General features: G+C 38.4%; 1 protein-coding gene across 5 annotated transcripts in view; it reads left to right on the top strand.

Moving 5' to 3' along the window:
* Positions 1-12,217, top strand: part of brsk2a (BR serine/threonine kinase 2a) — a 192,665-nt gene that overhangs the window by 139,216 nt on the left and 41,232 nt on the right. For all 5 annotated transcript variants that reach the window (XM_077567801.1, XM_077567797.1, XM_077567799.1 and 2 more), the window contains exons 4-5: positions 136-276; positions 10,495-10,611. In XM_077567801.1, coding sequence (XP_077423927.1) covers positions 136-276; positions 10,495-10,611 — 258 coding nt within the window. The remainder of the gene's footprint in view (positions 1-135; positions 277-10,494; positions 10,612-12,217) is intronic.

The following is a 12,217-nucleotide window of genomic DNA, read 5'->3' as shown; positions in this document are numbered from 1 at the left end:
TCAACCATTACTTCATTTCATCTTCTCTTCATCCTTCACTTTTTTTTTAAAGGACTTCTTTCCTGGGGACTTGCACACGTAAATGCAGTCTTTGCTCTCAGTTGATATATTCTCACTGCTTGTCATTCTCTATAGGTACCTTGTGCTAGAACATGTGTCTGGTGGAGAACTCTTTGACTATTTGGTGAAGAAAGGCAGATTAACACCAAAAGAGGCCAGAAAATTCTTCAGACAGATCATGTCTGCGCTGGATTTTTGCCACAGTCATTCCATATGGTAAGTGTCTTCTAATGAGTGTGGTTAATTTGTGTTTGTTTTGGCCCATGAGCAAATGAGTTGAACTTGTTTGTTACACTTGCATGGCAGATTTGGGATGTTTGTTTGCTGACTGTAATCTGAGCCGCCAGTAGGCCCCATTGACTATATCGGGTGTTGTGAGGTTTTAGTGTCCATCTGCTCTTTGTCCGCATTTCTGATTGTGGAGAATTTACCAAGAACAATCATGAGAAAGCTGAATGCAAAGCAGTGAATTACAAGGACAGCAGTAACTGCTTTGTATCGAGATGTGTTTAAAAGAAAACGAAAAGGAAGTTTCTGATTAGTGTTTTTTTTTTTTTAATAAAAAGGGGAAAACAAACCTGTCTGCCCCTACGTGGGAAAAAAAAAATCATTAACTAAATTCAAATATTTAACCACCACCTGTGATCTGGATGAGTTATTTTGGCAAAGGAGAAGTGCTCACTAACATATTTATTCCCAAAACACTCATTTACATTTAAAATCAGCAGGCCCGATGTAACAAGGTCTACTACTACTCATTCAATAATCCAAAGTTTTGCCATATGTCGTGTGTGCATACCAACTGGTTGTGACACACATGAAAAAAATTACATTTCCCATACATTTAAAGTACACTCACAGAACAGCAAGCAAGAGGGATACTGCCTAAACCGATGGCAAATGAAAATTCATTACACAGCGGAACGTTATCACGAAAGCTTGTGTCTATAGATAGAAAGATGTGGCGACAAGTTTAGTCTTCCATGGCCGACATTTAGGTCAATGAGGTCTTATGAACATTTGCAGATTTGAGTAAACTGACTGATGTCCATAAATGTCATGAAATGCTGTGTTGCGCTCACAAGTGAATATTTTTTAAGTGTGTGCCACTTCATATATTACGGTACTGCAGTTCCCCTTTCTGCAAGTCAACTTTATTTAGCATGGCTGGTTATGTATTATGTGGTTATGTGTTAATTTATGTATAGACAGTATGTGTCCAGTCAGTTATTTCATCCATCCATCCATTATCTGAACCACGGGCATGCTGGAGCCTATCCCACCGGCTTCGGGCAGTAGGAGGGGCACACCCTGAATTGGTTGCCAGCTATTATAATTATAAATCATTATTATAATTTCAAGTCAATTAAAAGGAGCCTATTGTTATATTTAATTTTATAGTTTAAAAAATGTATATTAAAAAAATGTATATGCCTCGACTGGCAAACAGTTTCGAGTCTGCAAAGGAAGGAAGAGTTTGACAAAATTCGTGCGGTACTGTTCCAATACTCGGTACCGGTACTCAACGGTACCAATTTTCGGTACTTTTTGTACTCTCTCTCTCTCTCTCCCTCTCTTGTATTTATTTATTTTTGTTAACTTTTATTCATTAACTTATTTGGGTGGTAGTAAATGTTCATTATTGTTTATTCAATAATAAAATATTTTTAGAAATCAATTTAACAAAACCTTTCAATATATAAAACTTAATTAAAAAAAAAATACAACTTCATTCAAATGAGCCAGAAAGGAATAGTAAAGCCGGTTCAGTACCAGCTCAGTGGTCTAGTGGTACAGTGTTTGCCCTTAAACTGGGAGGTTGTGGGTTCAATCCACTGTTATACCAAAGACTATAAAAAGTGGGACCCATTGTATCCCTGTCTTTTTAGTTAATATTATAAAAAAAAAACTAAGTGTGAATCAAAGTTCTGTGCAGAAACTTCAGAAACTGTATTTCTTTGGCTTGGCGCCGCAAAAATCTTGCTCGTTTCCAAAACCCGGAAATGTATTTTAGCGTGTGAAGTCCTGCCCGAGTGGGTGACGTCAGTACGCTGGTGCACATATAAAGTTGCGTTCAAGTGTGCCACGGAAAATCATCAACTCTTCCACTCCCGCACAATCACACCTTTGAAAGACGAGCTTCAGAACCGAAACATGGCACCGTTTGATTTTACATGTATCGGTGCTCAAAAGTACCGGGCCAAATCGGTCCATACCACAAAAACTACTGTCTTCGTCCCATCCCTATTAATAACACAGGTTATCAATGTTACTGGGAAAATGTCATCTTAAAAAATGTGTTATTGTAACATGCCACATGCATGTACTGTATGTGTATGGATTATGCCAACATGAGTGTCATAATATGCTGTGACATGCACAGTTCCTTTCATTGGTGTCCCTCCTGCTGAGGGAGGAAGAGTTGCACCAACCGGGAAGCTGATCATGTTCATTAAATGACTGGGAGATAGATTTGTCTATTTTTATTCGTCACTGAGGCAATTAAAAGGAAACACTGTAATTGCATTGTTTTTCAAGTGAGTATGCAGAGTTGAATTTATAGTGGATTATATGCAGGTGACTTATTTGATATGCTTTGCACACTTCATTTGTTGTGAATGCAATTACATTCCGGCTGGTGCTGTTCAATAATTAAAGCTATGCGGGAGCTGTTATATACAGCAAAAGTCTCTACAAAAGGGTTTACCTTATATGGTGCTTGTTACTCGTGTCATTTTGCAGGTAGAGTGGATTTAGTCTCACATAATAAATAATTAAGAATTGAATTAAGATTTAAGACTTTTGTACCTCTGATCTGTCTTGCCTAAGGCAAAGAAAGTCCGAAGAGTATAATTAGTGAGGATAGTACGGATTAATCCAATTAGGTTAAAGCACCTGACATCTAGTGCATGTACACATACAGATTACACAATATAGTGACACAAATCTTCCATAGGGAGATTCACCAGCAGATTTATTTGCCATCGTCTTTTTTTCTCTCTCTGGCTGCTCAAATCCGCTCACTAACGCTCTTAGAAAAAGATGCCTTGTAAGTCATCGTGAGGTGGATTCTCGCTCATTCTCCTCCCATCCTCAATTAGAGGCAACACACACACACAGGCAGACGCAATGAGCCCTCCTCACCTCGCTCGCCATACCGGCTAATGAGATCCCAGCAACCCCTCAATAAAAAAGCATTTCCGCAATCATTTCTTCCATTTCTTCTTGACTGCACAGGAGAACGTACGCAGACCATTAGAACTGCTGCTGTTCCTGTGTGACTCACCGTGCCAAGGGTGGGAGGTAGTGGGGCAAAACACATGCTGCCGAGCCTGCATCTCCACACCTGCCTTGTCCTCGTGCTTCTGTTTGCCACCCACATCGTAGTTCTAAATATCTTTTGCAGATACAGTAGATCTACAGCAGAATTTGCATAGAAGGAGAATTCAATGCATTTAAGTTCATTTGTAAGAAAGCTCTCATCATTGATTTATTAAGAGCTACTAAATGGCAATTCTTGTCTTTTGACACCTTTCTTAGCTGACTGACTTCTGTGCTTTGGGTTGTCGTCGTGAAATCTTACAAACAAGACACAAGGGAGAACTTTATTTTTTTTTAAAAAAAAAAATTTATGTTCCTAAACCCCAAACTAACAAAGATAAAGGTAGTTTCTAGATATAGCTATGGGTTTTTACACATAGTCAATGAAATCCCTCGGGAATGAAGAGGTACTCTATTGTCTGCTAACAAAATAAGCACAATTCTTGTACATACGGCTTTAAAGTTTCATTGCGGAGTTTAAAATGTTAATGCTAAAGATTTTTCTGCATAATGCACGCTCCAGGGCGGGTGACGTCATGCTCGTCCCCACGGACATGTAGTGTTATGTTAGCTAGCGTAGGACCAAATTAGGATGGAAATTGGGGGGGACAAAACAAGAAGAGACCGGCTTCAAGCACAGCCCAAACTCCAGCTCAGACTCCAAGAAAACTGAAAAAAAAAAAGTATATTCAAGCGCACATACTCGCACGTACACCGTGCACAAGCCTGACACAGAGGCTGCAGTTACACTTTAGGCCACAGGTAGCAGTCATGAGTGAAAAAGTGACAAACTCCACAATGCATCTTTAATCGGAAATTAATCTCACATTTTGTATCTCTTTTAAATATACAATATTTTTTTTCCCCAAGCTTTGCATATATTAAGTTTAAGTGGAGGCATATATCAACCGATTACAAATATGGTTGTATATTTTAGTTCATTGATACAGTAATGAATTCATAAAGTTATTTGAATAACGATGTACTATACTGTAAAAAAGGAGTGTGATAATAGATTCGGATGATGGACGGATGGATGGATGAAATATTGTTTTGTGTTGAGGTGATTTTTCTGTCACGATTAGCACGGATTAGCATTTAATGATGGACACTGGTGACAGTGCATTGCATTGTTTCTTTTCATATTAAGAGCTGGTTTTGAAACATGAAAATGTCTTTTTATTAAAAATGTGTATTGTTTTGCTATCATAAAATTGGTCACCACTAGAATAAAATAAGAACATTGCTCAAAAAGATGAGCACTGACAAAGACTGACACAACCAGCTGAAAATTGCGTTCCACTTCAAGTCATTTATTGCCTATTTGATTTTTATTTATTTTTTTGAGTCATGGTGGTCATTTGACTGAATCTTTTGAGTGAACGCAGTGAGTCACTCAATGAACTGATTGGCTCCTTTCTCAGTTCGATTGAGCTCAGCCACGCGTGTGTGCCGCACGAGAAACTCCCACACAAACGGCGACGGTAAAAGTGGCTGAGCGCGGGGCTTGGACTAGACTAGGGTGGTCATCAGGGGTGGGCTTGTGAGAACCTGTGATAGTTGTCGAAGGCCGCGCCAACATGTTATCATCCCTCAATTGTGCTAATTGAATGTCAATGAAAAATAAAAATAAAAACTGTTAACATAAAATATAGAATTAGTTATATTTAAGTGACATACAGTATAGTATACTGTATTGTGTATTTGTTTTGTTTTTTTTGTTTTAATGAGCCTTTTTGTACAAACTGACTCCCACCGTTACTCAGTCTGCACCAACTTCCTGTGACAGCCCCAGAACACAATGACACAATCATTGCGTTCCTATATGAGCAGCAAGGCTATATTGTATTGATTTTTTTTTCAGTGGCACTGCTTTGAGGAGCCTATGACAATCAGTCCGAGGTCAAGCGTATCAACACCACACACAAATGTTGATGCTCTCCAGTCACTTTGTCCTCCCACACTGTCACATGGTGGTCATGCGGAGTTTTCGCTGTACCATGTTATGCATTTTCATGACTCTGAGCCCGCAAACCTTTCAGAGAAAAACAAGATAAATCAATGACAGATTGTGGGTGGGTTAGAATGGCTGTTACCCCAAATTCAACTCCCAGAATACTTCCAAGGGTGAGATTAACTTCTACACTTTGCGTGACTAATGCACTTAGACACATGTTCACCTGTTACACTAAAGTCATAAACGAGCATCATGTGTCAGTAGTCCTTTTTCTGCCTTGTAGGACCTGTTTGGACATTCAATGGTTGTTAGTCTTTCACAGTCACTTTAGGTTGTTTGTTCTACATCGTCCTTTAATGTGTTTTCCGTTTCACTGACTGAAATTCATTTAAATTCCTTCCAAAAGTGCAATCTGGATCACATTCAGATGAAACTTGCTGTGGCAGTACTGCATACCTATACATTTAAATCAAATAGCATTTTATTTTTTTAAATCAAATTTTTTTCCATGGCTTCATTTATGTGGATTGACACCACAATGTAAGGGGAAAGTCGTTTGGGGAAAACGTACACATCAGGAAAAATCCAGTTTAACTTATTCACTCCCAATAAACGTATAAAAACGTTCTATTTTAAATATTGCTATGGTCCCAAAAATATTTGTATTTTATTTTTATGCTAGAGCATACAGAAGGCTATGATGCAGCCTCTGCTCGCTTAAAGCAATGGCAGTTATTACAAAAAAAATGGCCAGCAGGTGGCAGCAGAGTAGAAGAGATCAAACAGGAATAATGATGAAACTTGGCTATATTCTAATGCTAATTGCTGCAAAACAGAAACAGATACAAATTTACTTTTTTTTCCCCCTGATTAAATAAGGGATTCTTTCTTTCTTTTGGTAGGTTCCATGTTTTTATAGCAATAGAACAAAATATTATGTGGGACTTGCAAAATCAGTCAAGAATTATACTAATGAAATAGAGGGCTCAAAATGTCTTGTGTTTGATGTAATGTCCCAATTTTAAATGATATTTTTCTAACTTCTTTCTTTGATAGTCATGGTCATTATTGTAATTATGTTTTGGAATTTAATTATATTTAACTATATTTAGGGCAAAAATTGATGTTGATATTTTATTCTCCATCTATGGCACAACAAATCTTCCCTCATTCTTGCACAATTGCTCCAAATGCAATTCAAGGCTGGTACTCAGCATCTTACTGAATATGAGCCTAAAGCCTTTTTGGAAAGCACATTTCTAATTGGGTCATAAGAAACTTAAACTCTTTTAGAGGAAAAATTAAAGATGGATTCAGGAGGATGACAGAAAGGCGTGCTGTAGGCTAAATAGGTGCATTTCAAGTCACAATGATGTTAAAAGCTCCACTTATGTGTAATAATGGTACTAGCATGGTTCCAGCTTTTAGTGTTAGCTTCAAGTGTGCTTGTGTTACTGATTATGCGCACGGCACTGAATACAGCTTCTATATTATTACCAAATAAAATGCGGCATTGTCTTTTGTTTGGATGAGGAACAAATATTTTCAAAACTATAATACAAAAGTATGAATGAGCTCCAGAAGGACAACATACAAACTGGTACAACTGGCACTGTAGAGCTCTGCTATTGAATCCAACCATCATCAAACATAAATACTGTTGATCCTTTTTATTACTTCCTGTGCTCTGTTCATTAATTGTTAATGTAATTTCATTTTATGCAGGTGCATTTCAAATGTATTGTTTTTTTGAGTAGGCTTACATATTTCTGGTAAGTAACAGAACGGAGAGTACAGTAACAGTCAGGTGTTTAACATAGAGCTTTGACAGCACATTTATGCAAGGCCTGCTGCGTAGGTGAGATTATAGGACAAAAGTGCAGTTATGACACATAAATGTCCCATAATGGAGACACTTAATCACATTATCACAATGCTGCATCCCTCGTGATGCACTTTGTTGTCGAAAACTGTCAGTAAATGATTTGATTTCTTCCTTGTTGCTCGTTTGGATTCACCTCTTGAGGTTACTTTGTTTTGCATACGTTTGAACTGTGATCACACACTGAATGAATGAAGCGATGTTTATGGGTCTTCTGGATCATAATTTAGTGTGCTTGTTTATATCTTGGACTGATGGTCAGAGAGTACTTAGAAATTCATGAGCTATTTGATGCAATGTTAAACACCGAAGAACTTTGACTGCCCTCTAGGGCAGTAAAATCATCAAAGCTAATAAAAGCTAAAGCCGTGAAACCCAGATGTTTTGTGATAAACACTTTAAGATAGAAAACAAACAATAATACGGTATGTATAGGTTACTCCAAATCCAAATCAGCAGGTGGGTCTGCAAAAAGATGTTTTATACAGTATAAGGCTTGGGCATACTTGAGTGCTAAGGGCTACATTTGTTTTTTTACAGATGTGCCTATCTGTCTGTCATTCCAAGATGAGGTAAACAAAGAAAGAAAAACTCAGTTGAAATGTGCATTTAAAATACATAATTTATGTAAACAAAAGAATAAGTAGATAGTTTAAGTGTATTGTATATTTTTGTTTGTTTAGTAAAAACTCACCAATTAAATACATCAACACTAACAAAGCAATTATCATTAATAAATAAATACACCTGATTAAACATACGATTAACTCAATGTAATTGGTTTGTGGGGGGCACAATTGATTCAATTAAGGTTACATGATTCTTGATAATGTAAATGCATAGTAGGCGGAATTAAAGAATGTAGCAGGCCGCAAGTGGCCTGCGGGCTACGGTTTGCTTAGCCAAGTTCTGGGTGCTGTCTCTTTATTTCAATTACAGAAGTGAGCATACCATCACCTGGAACACCAATGCGGCTTTTACACGATCACCCATTTTATTATCTTAATGTGGGAAGCCACAATGGTCTGTGTGAATAATACGCACACACATATTAAATGCTCCAGACAAAAGTCTGAAAGGGACAAGCAGCTAAACTGGCTGATGAGCCAATTTACACTGAATGCAGTTTGGCTATAGAGTGCCAGTGTGATGCTAAAGCACCTGACAGCTAATCCCTCAGGATGGGAAACAAGCTGTACAGCAGCTGATGCCATATTAGGTTAAATGTCTATTGTGATGTCCAAAGGCAAATGTGCACAGATGTTCTCTCTCTTATGTCATTAGTTTCAAGTTGGGGGAAGTCTACATTGTGACATTCTGATAAATTCCAGCAATTTTCCCTCTGATGTCTTCCCTCATTGCAAAATGTGTAAAGGCTTGTTTGGGAGATTTGCGGGTAACATCCTTGGCTCAGGGTGCTTTCTGATTACCTTCTGGGTTGATCAAGACTTCTTAAATTCTGCCCTTTGCAACAGTGTCCTAAATGTTCCCAATTAACATTTATTGTGTTTCACCAACAGTTAGGTCAGTGAAACTGATTTATGACTGCACTCTCCATAAATTGAATGAGAAATAACTTTGAGCACAGGGAAGAAAAACAAAACAAAACACTCCATTGTCCCATGTCTGCCACAAAAACTCAATTTATTGTTTGTGTTTGTGTGCATGTGTGTTTTATTCTAGCCTTTAACAAAAATAAATAAATAATAATAATCCAAACAATTAAATAAAAATTTGAAACACTTGTGGTCAAATGGTCAGAGGGCAAAAAATAATAAAAAATGCTGATGCTCCAGAATATGTTCTCATAAAATTTCAGTGGAAGATGGTAACTTGTAGCCTCAGTGTCCGCGGCTTCGTCGATGAAAAGAAACTCCATATGCTCGTCTTGGTTTTTGTTCACTTTAGTCAAAAATTAAATCAGCGGTACAAAAATTTAAAAATGACACACACACACGCACACAAAATGAAATATCTAATAGCTTGAAATATGGAAAGAGTTTGGAGTAATTAAAGAGTCTAGGAGGAGGTCAAAAAACTGTGTGGCTCTTCTCCAAATTGTCTGACCGCATTACTGCCGTGTACCACACTGGTCACTCCGCATAAAGGCAATCAATCAAACAGGTCCTTTAATAGTACTAATATGAAAAGCTATATGAAATGTTGCATCTTAGAGTAAACATTACAACTTGTAAATAATATCCTTTTATCAAAATGAACTTGAATCACCTTTATCCAAATATTACTTCACTTAAAATCGAATTTAGGCTCCTACAATGTTGTACACTACTACATAAGGTTGAATACCCGAGTGCACTTGCTTATAAGTCACCGTGTTATCCTGTGTCATCCCCAAGGTCGGTACGACTTCATGTTGATTAAAACCTTTCCTTACCAAGGGCAAGATGTCAAATTTGCTATTTAGAGACTCTCTCAATTCTCAACATTTTATTCAGTTATGTATTCATTTTTAATTAAGGACCTTCAATTGTATGTTAATGGTGGTTTAGAGCAGAGGTGTCAAACTCCGCTCCTCGAGGGCCCGCAGTCTTGCAGGTTTTTGGAGATTTCCCTCTTCCAACACAAGCTGATTCCAATCAGCAGGATCGTTATCAGGCTTAAGCAGAGCTTGCTGATGAGCTGATCATATATCAGCTGTGTTGGAGAATGGAAACATCCTCCAGGACCGGAGTTTGACACCTATGGTTTAGAGCATTTACCTCTGCTAATAAGGCCAGGTTAGTGGGCCATTCACAATGTTAAGTCCTATAATAACTTTGCTCCTTTAACAGCCGTCTTTTTTTTTTCCAGTGGTCTTTTTAAAGAGAGTTGATAGGTTACCCCCTTGCTGTGTTTAGTGATAATGAATGACAACTAATGAACTCCACTTCTGTGGCGGGCTCCCCTCGGTGTGCTTTCCTCAGCCGGTTAGCTGGTGGCTGTCTGCAAGATGAGAGGAATGGCATTAGTGGAGGAGAGGCAAGGGAAATGGCAGAAGAAAAGGGCGCAGTGGGGGGCTGTCACACCGTGTAGCATTTCAGCGTTGAGGTGGGAGCCTCTGGTTTTTGCACGAGTTAGATGAAAGGCGGAGGTGATGCAGCAAGCGGGGGTCCATGCGCTGAAGGGGGAAGCTGCTGAGTTGCAAGAATGGACGTGACCCTCGGGTGTTTGATCGACCAAATCCGCGCCTTCACCTTCACTTAGTTTGTAGCACACGTGTGAATTGTGTTCATGTCTCATTAACTTGTACATCCTTCTGTGTGTTCTGTTTCAGCCACAGGGATCTGAAGCCGGAGAACCTGTTACTAGATGAAAAGAATAACATCAGGATAGCAGATTTCGGCATGGCCTCTCTTCAGGTTGGAGACAGTCTGTTGGAAACCAGCTGCGGGTGAGAAAATATTCTCAAGCATGCTTCCGAATGAAAAGAGGGTTGCAAAGGCATGAACTAATCACAGATGTGTGGAGGTGCCCGTATAGTCCGCCCTCTGTTTTGTGCCATGTTCTCAGATGCTCAGTTGTGGCTGGTTGAGCTCTTGCGGGGACGGACAGACGGTCTGTCTCACAGAGTGTGCCATGGCTGCGGGCAGGGCCAGGGCCATGGCCGCACACATTACTGTCTCCTCACATCAGTTGCGGGTTTTATGATGCGCTAGTCACGACCATGCCGGGCCCATCAATCCCACAATGACTGCAATCAAGTGGAAAAGTCACTTTCAAAGTGGGAGGACTACACACAAGTTTTATTGAACCCCAAAGTTTTGTGACGACGAGTGTGCAGGCTCAGGATGCTCCAAAAACAAAACTAACAATGCCTTGCTTTTACGTGCTGGTACGTAAAGGAGCTTTAGAACTTAAACAAAACAGTATACAGTATAGACAAATGTGCAGTAAACACTCTAATCTTCAATACAATCGGTTGCATGATCTAGTCCATAGGTGCCCAAGTCCGGTCCCCCAGAGACCCTATCCAGCCTGTTTCCCATGTCTCCCTCCTCCAACGCAGCTGAATCCAATGATAAGCTCTGATAACGATCCAGATCATGAATCAGGTGTGTTGGTGGAGAAATACATGGAAAAAAGGCTGGATAGCGGCACTCAAGGATCAGACTTGGGCACCCCTTATCTAGTCAAACTCTTGAGGTTTTCTTTTTTGTCCCCCCAAAAAGAAGAAATACCCTTTATTATTTGTGCATGCAATATTTTGTTCTATACTGCTTTGCCAATTTCAGGGTCACAGGGAGCCGAACCGCATTAGTTTGCTATGCACATTCATTTACTCCCACTTAATTGAAAAATAAAATGTGATTTTTTTCTTCACAATTCAACACAAAGGTACATTATTTACTGGTGAACAAAACGAACAGAGAGAGTAGCCTTGTTGCACCCTATAATGTAATAATTTTCTGAAAAAAGTAATGATGCCTGAAAATGTAATCAAATTTGCACTTAACTTGCTAAAAAAAAGTAATAAAACCTAATAATGTAAGAATTTTACCAATAATATAATAAACAATCCTGTTATTGTAAAAATATTTTTACCGATAATGTAATACCATATTACATACATTAAACAATACTAAAACTCTGATCCAACAGTGAATTTAGCACATATTTGATTGTTTAACAATAAAAACATAAACATAACATTATTTAACTGTAACACTTAAAACTCCCAGAAGTCTTTGTAGCAGAACAATTCTAATCAAGTGGGCAGAGTGTCGAAAATACAGTTTGGGGGTTCAAATGAACACTGAAACGTAACGAAACGTAAAATGTAGAACATGGACTGAAAATAAACATCTATATTACATTATCCGTCAAGTTTTACAGATCAGTTTTGAGAAATAAAGACCGACCTCAAAATATAAGAACACCTAATAATCTCTTACGTTATCGGTAAAAATGTTATTATTATTACTATCAGTCAGGATTTCTTACTACATTATTGGTGAAATTATAACATTATTAGGTTTTATTATTTGATCGTATTCCAA

The sequence above is a fragment of the Vanacampus margaritifer genome, chromosome 6 (assembly GCF_051991255.1).
Source record: "Vanacampus margaritifer isolate UIUO_Vmar chromosome 6, RoL_Vmar_1.0, whole genome shotgun sequence".
Taxonomy (NCBI): Eukaryota; Metazoa; Chordata; class Actinopteri; order Syngnathiformes; family Syngnathidae; genus Vanacampus; species Vanacampus margaritifer.
This window is presented reverse-complemented; position numbering and strand designations above follow the sequence as displayed.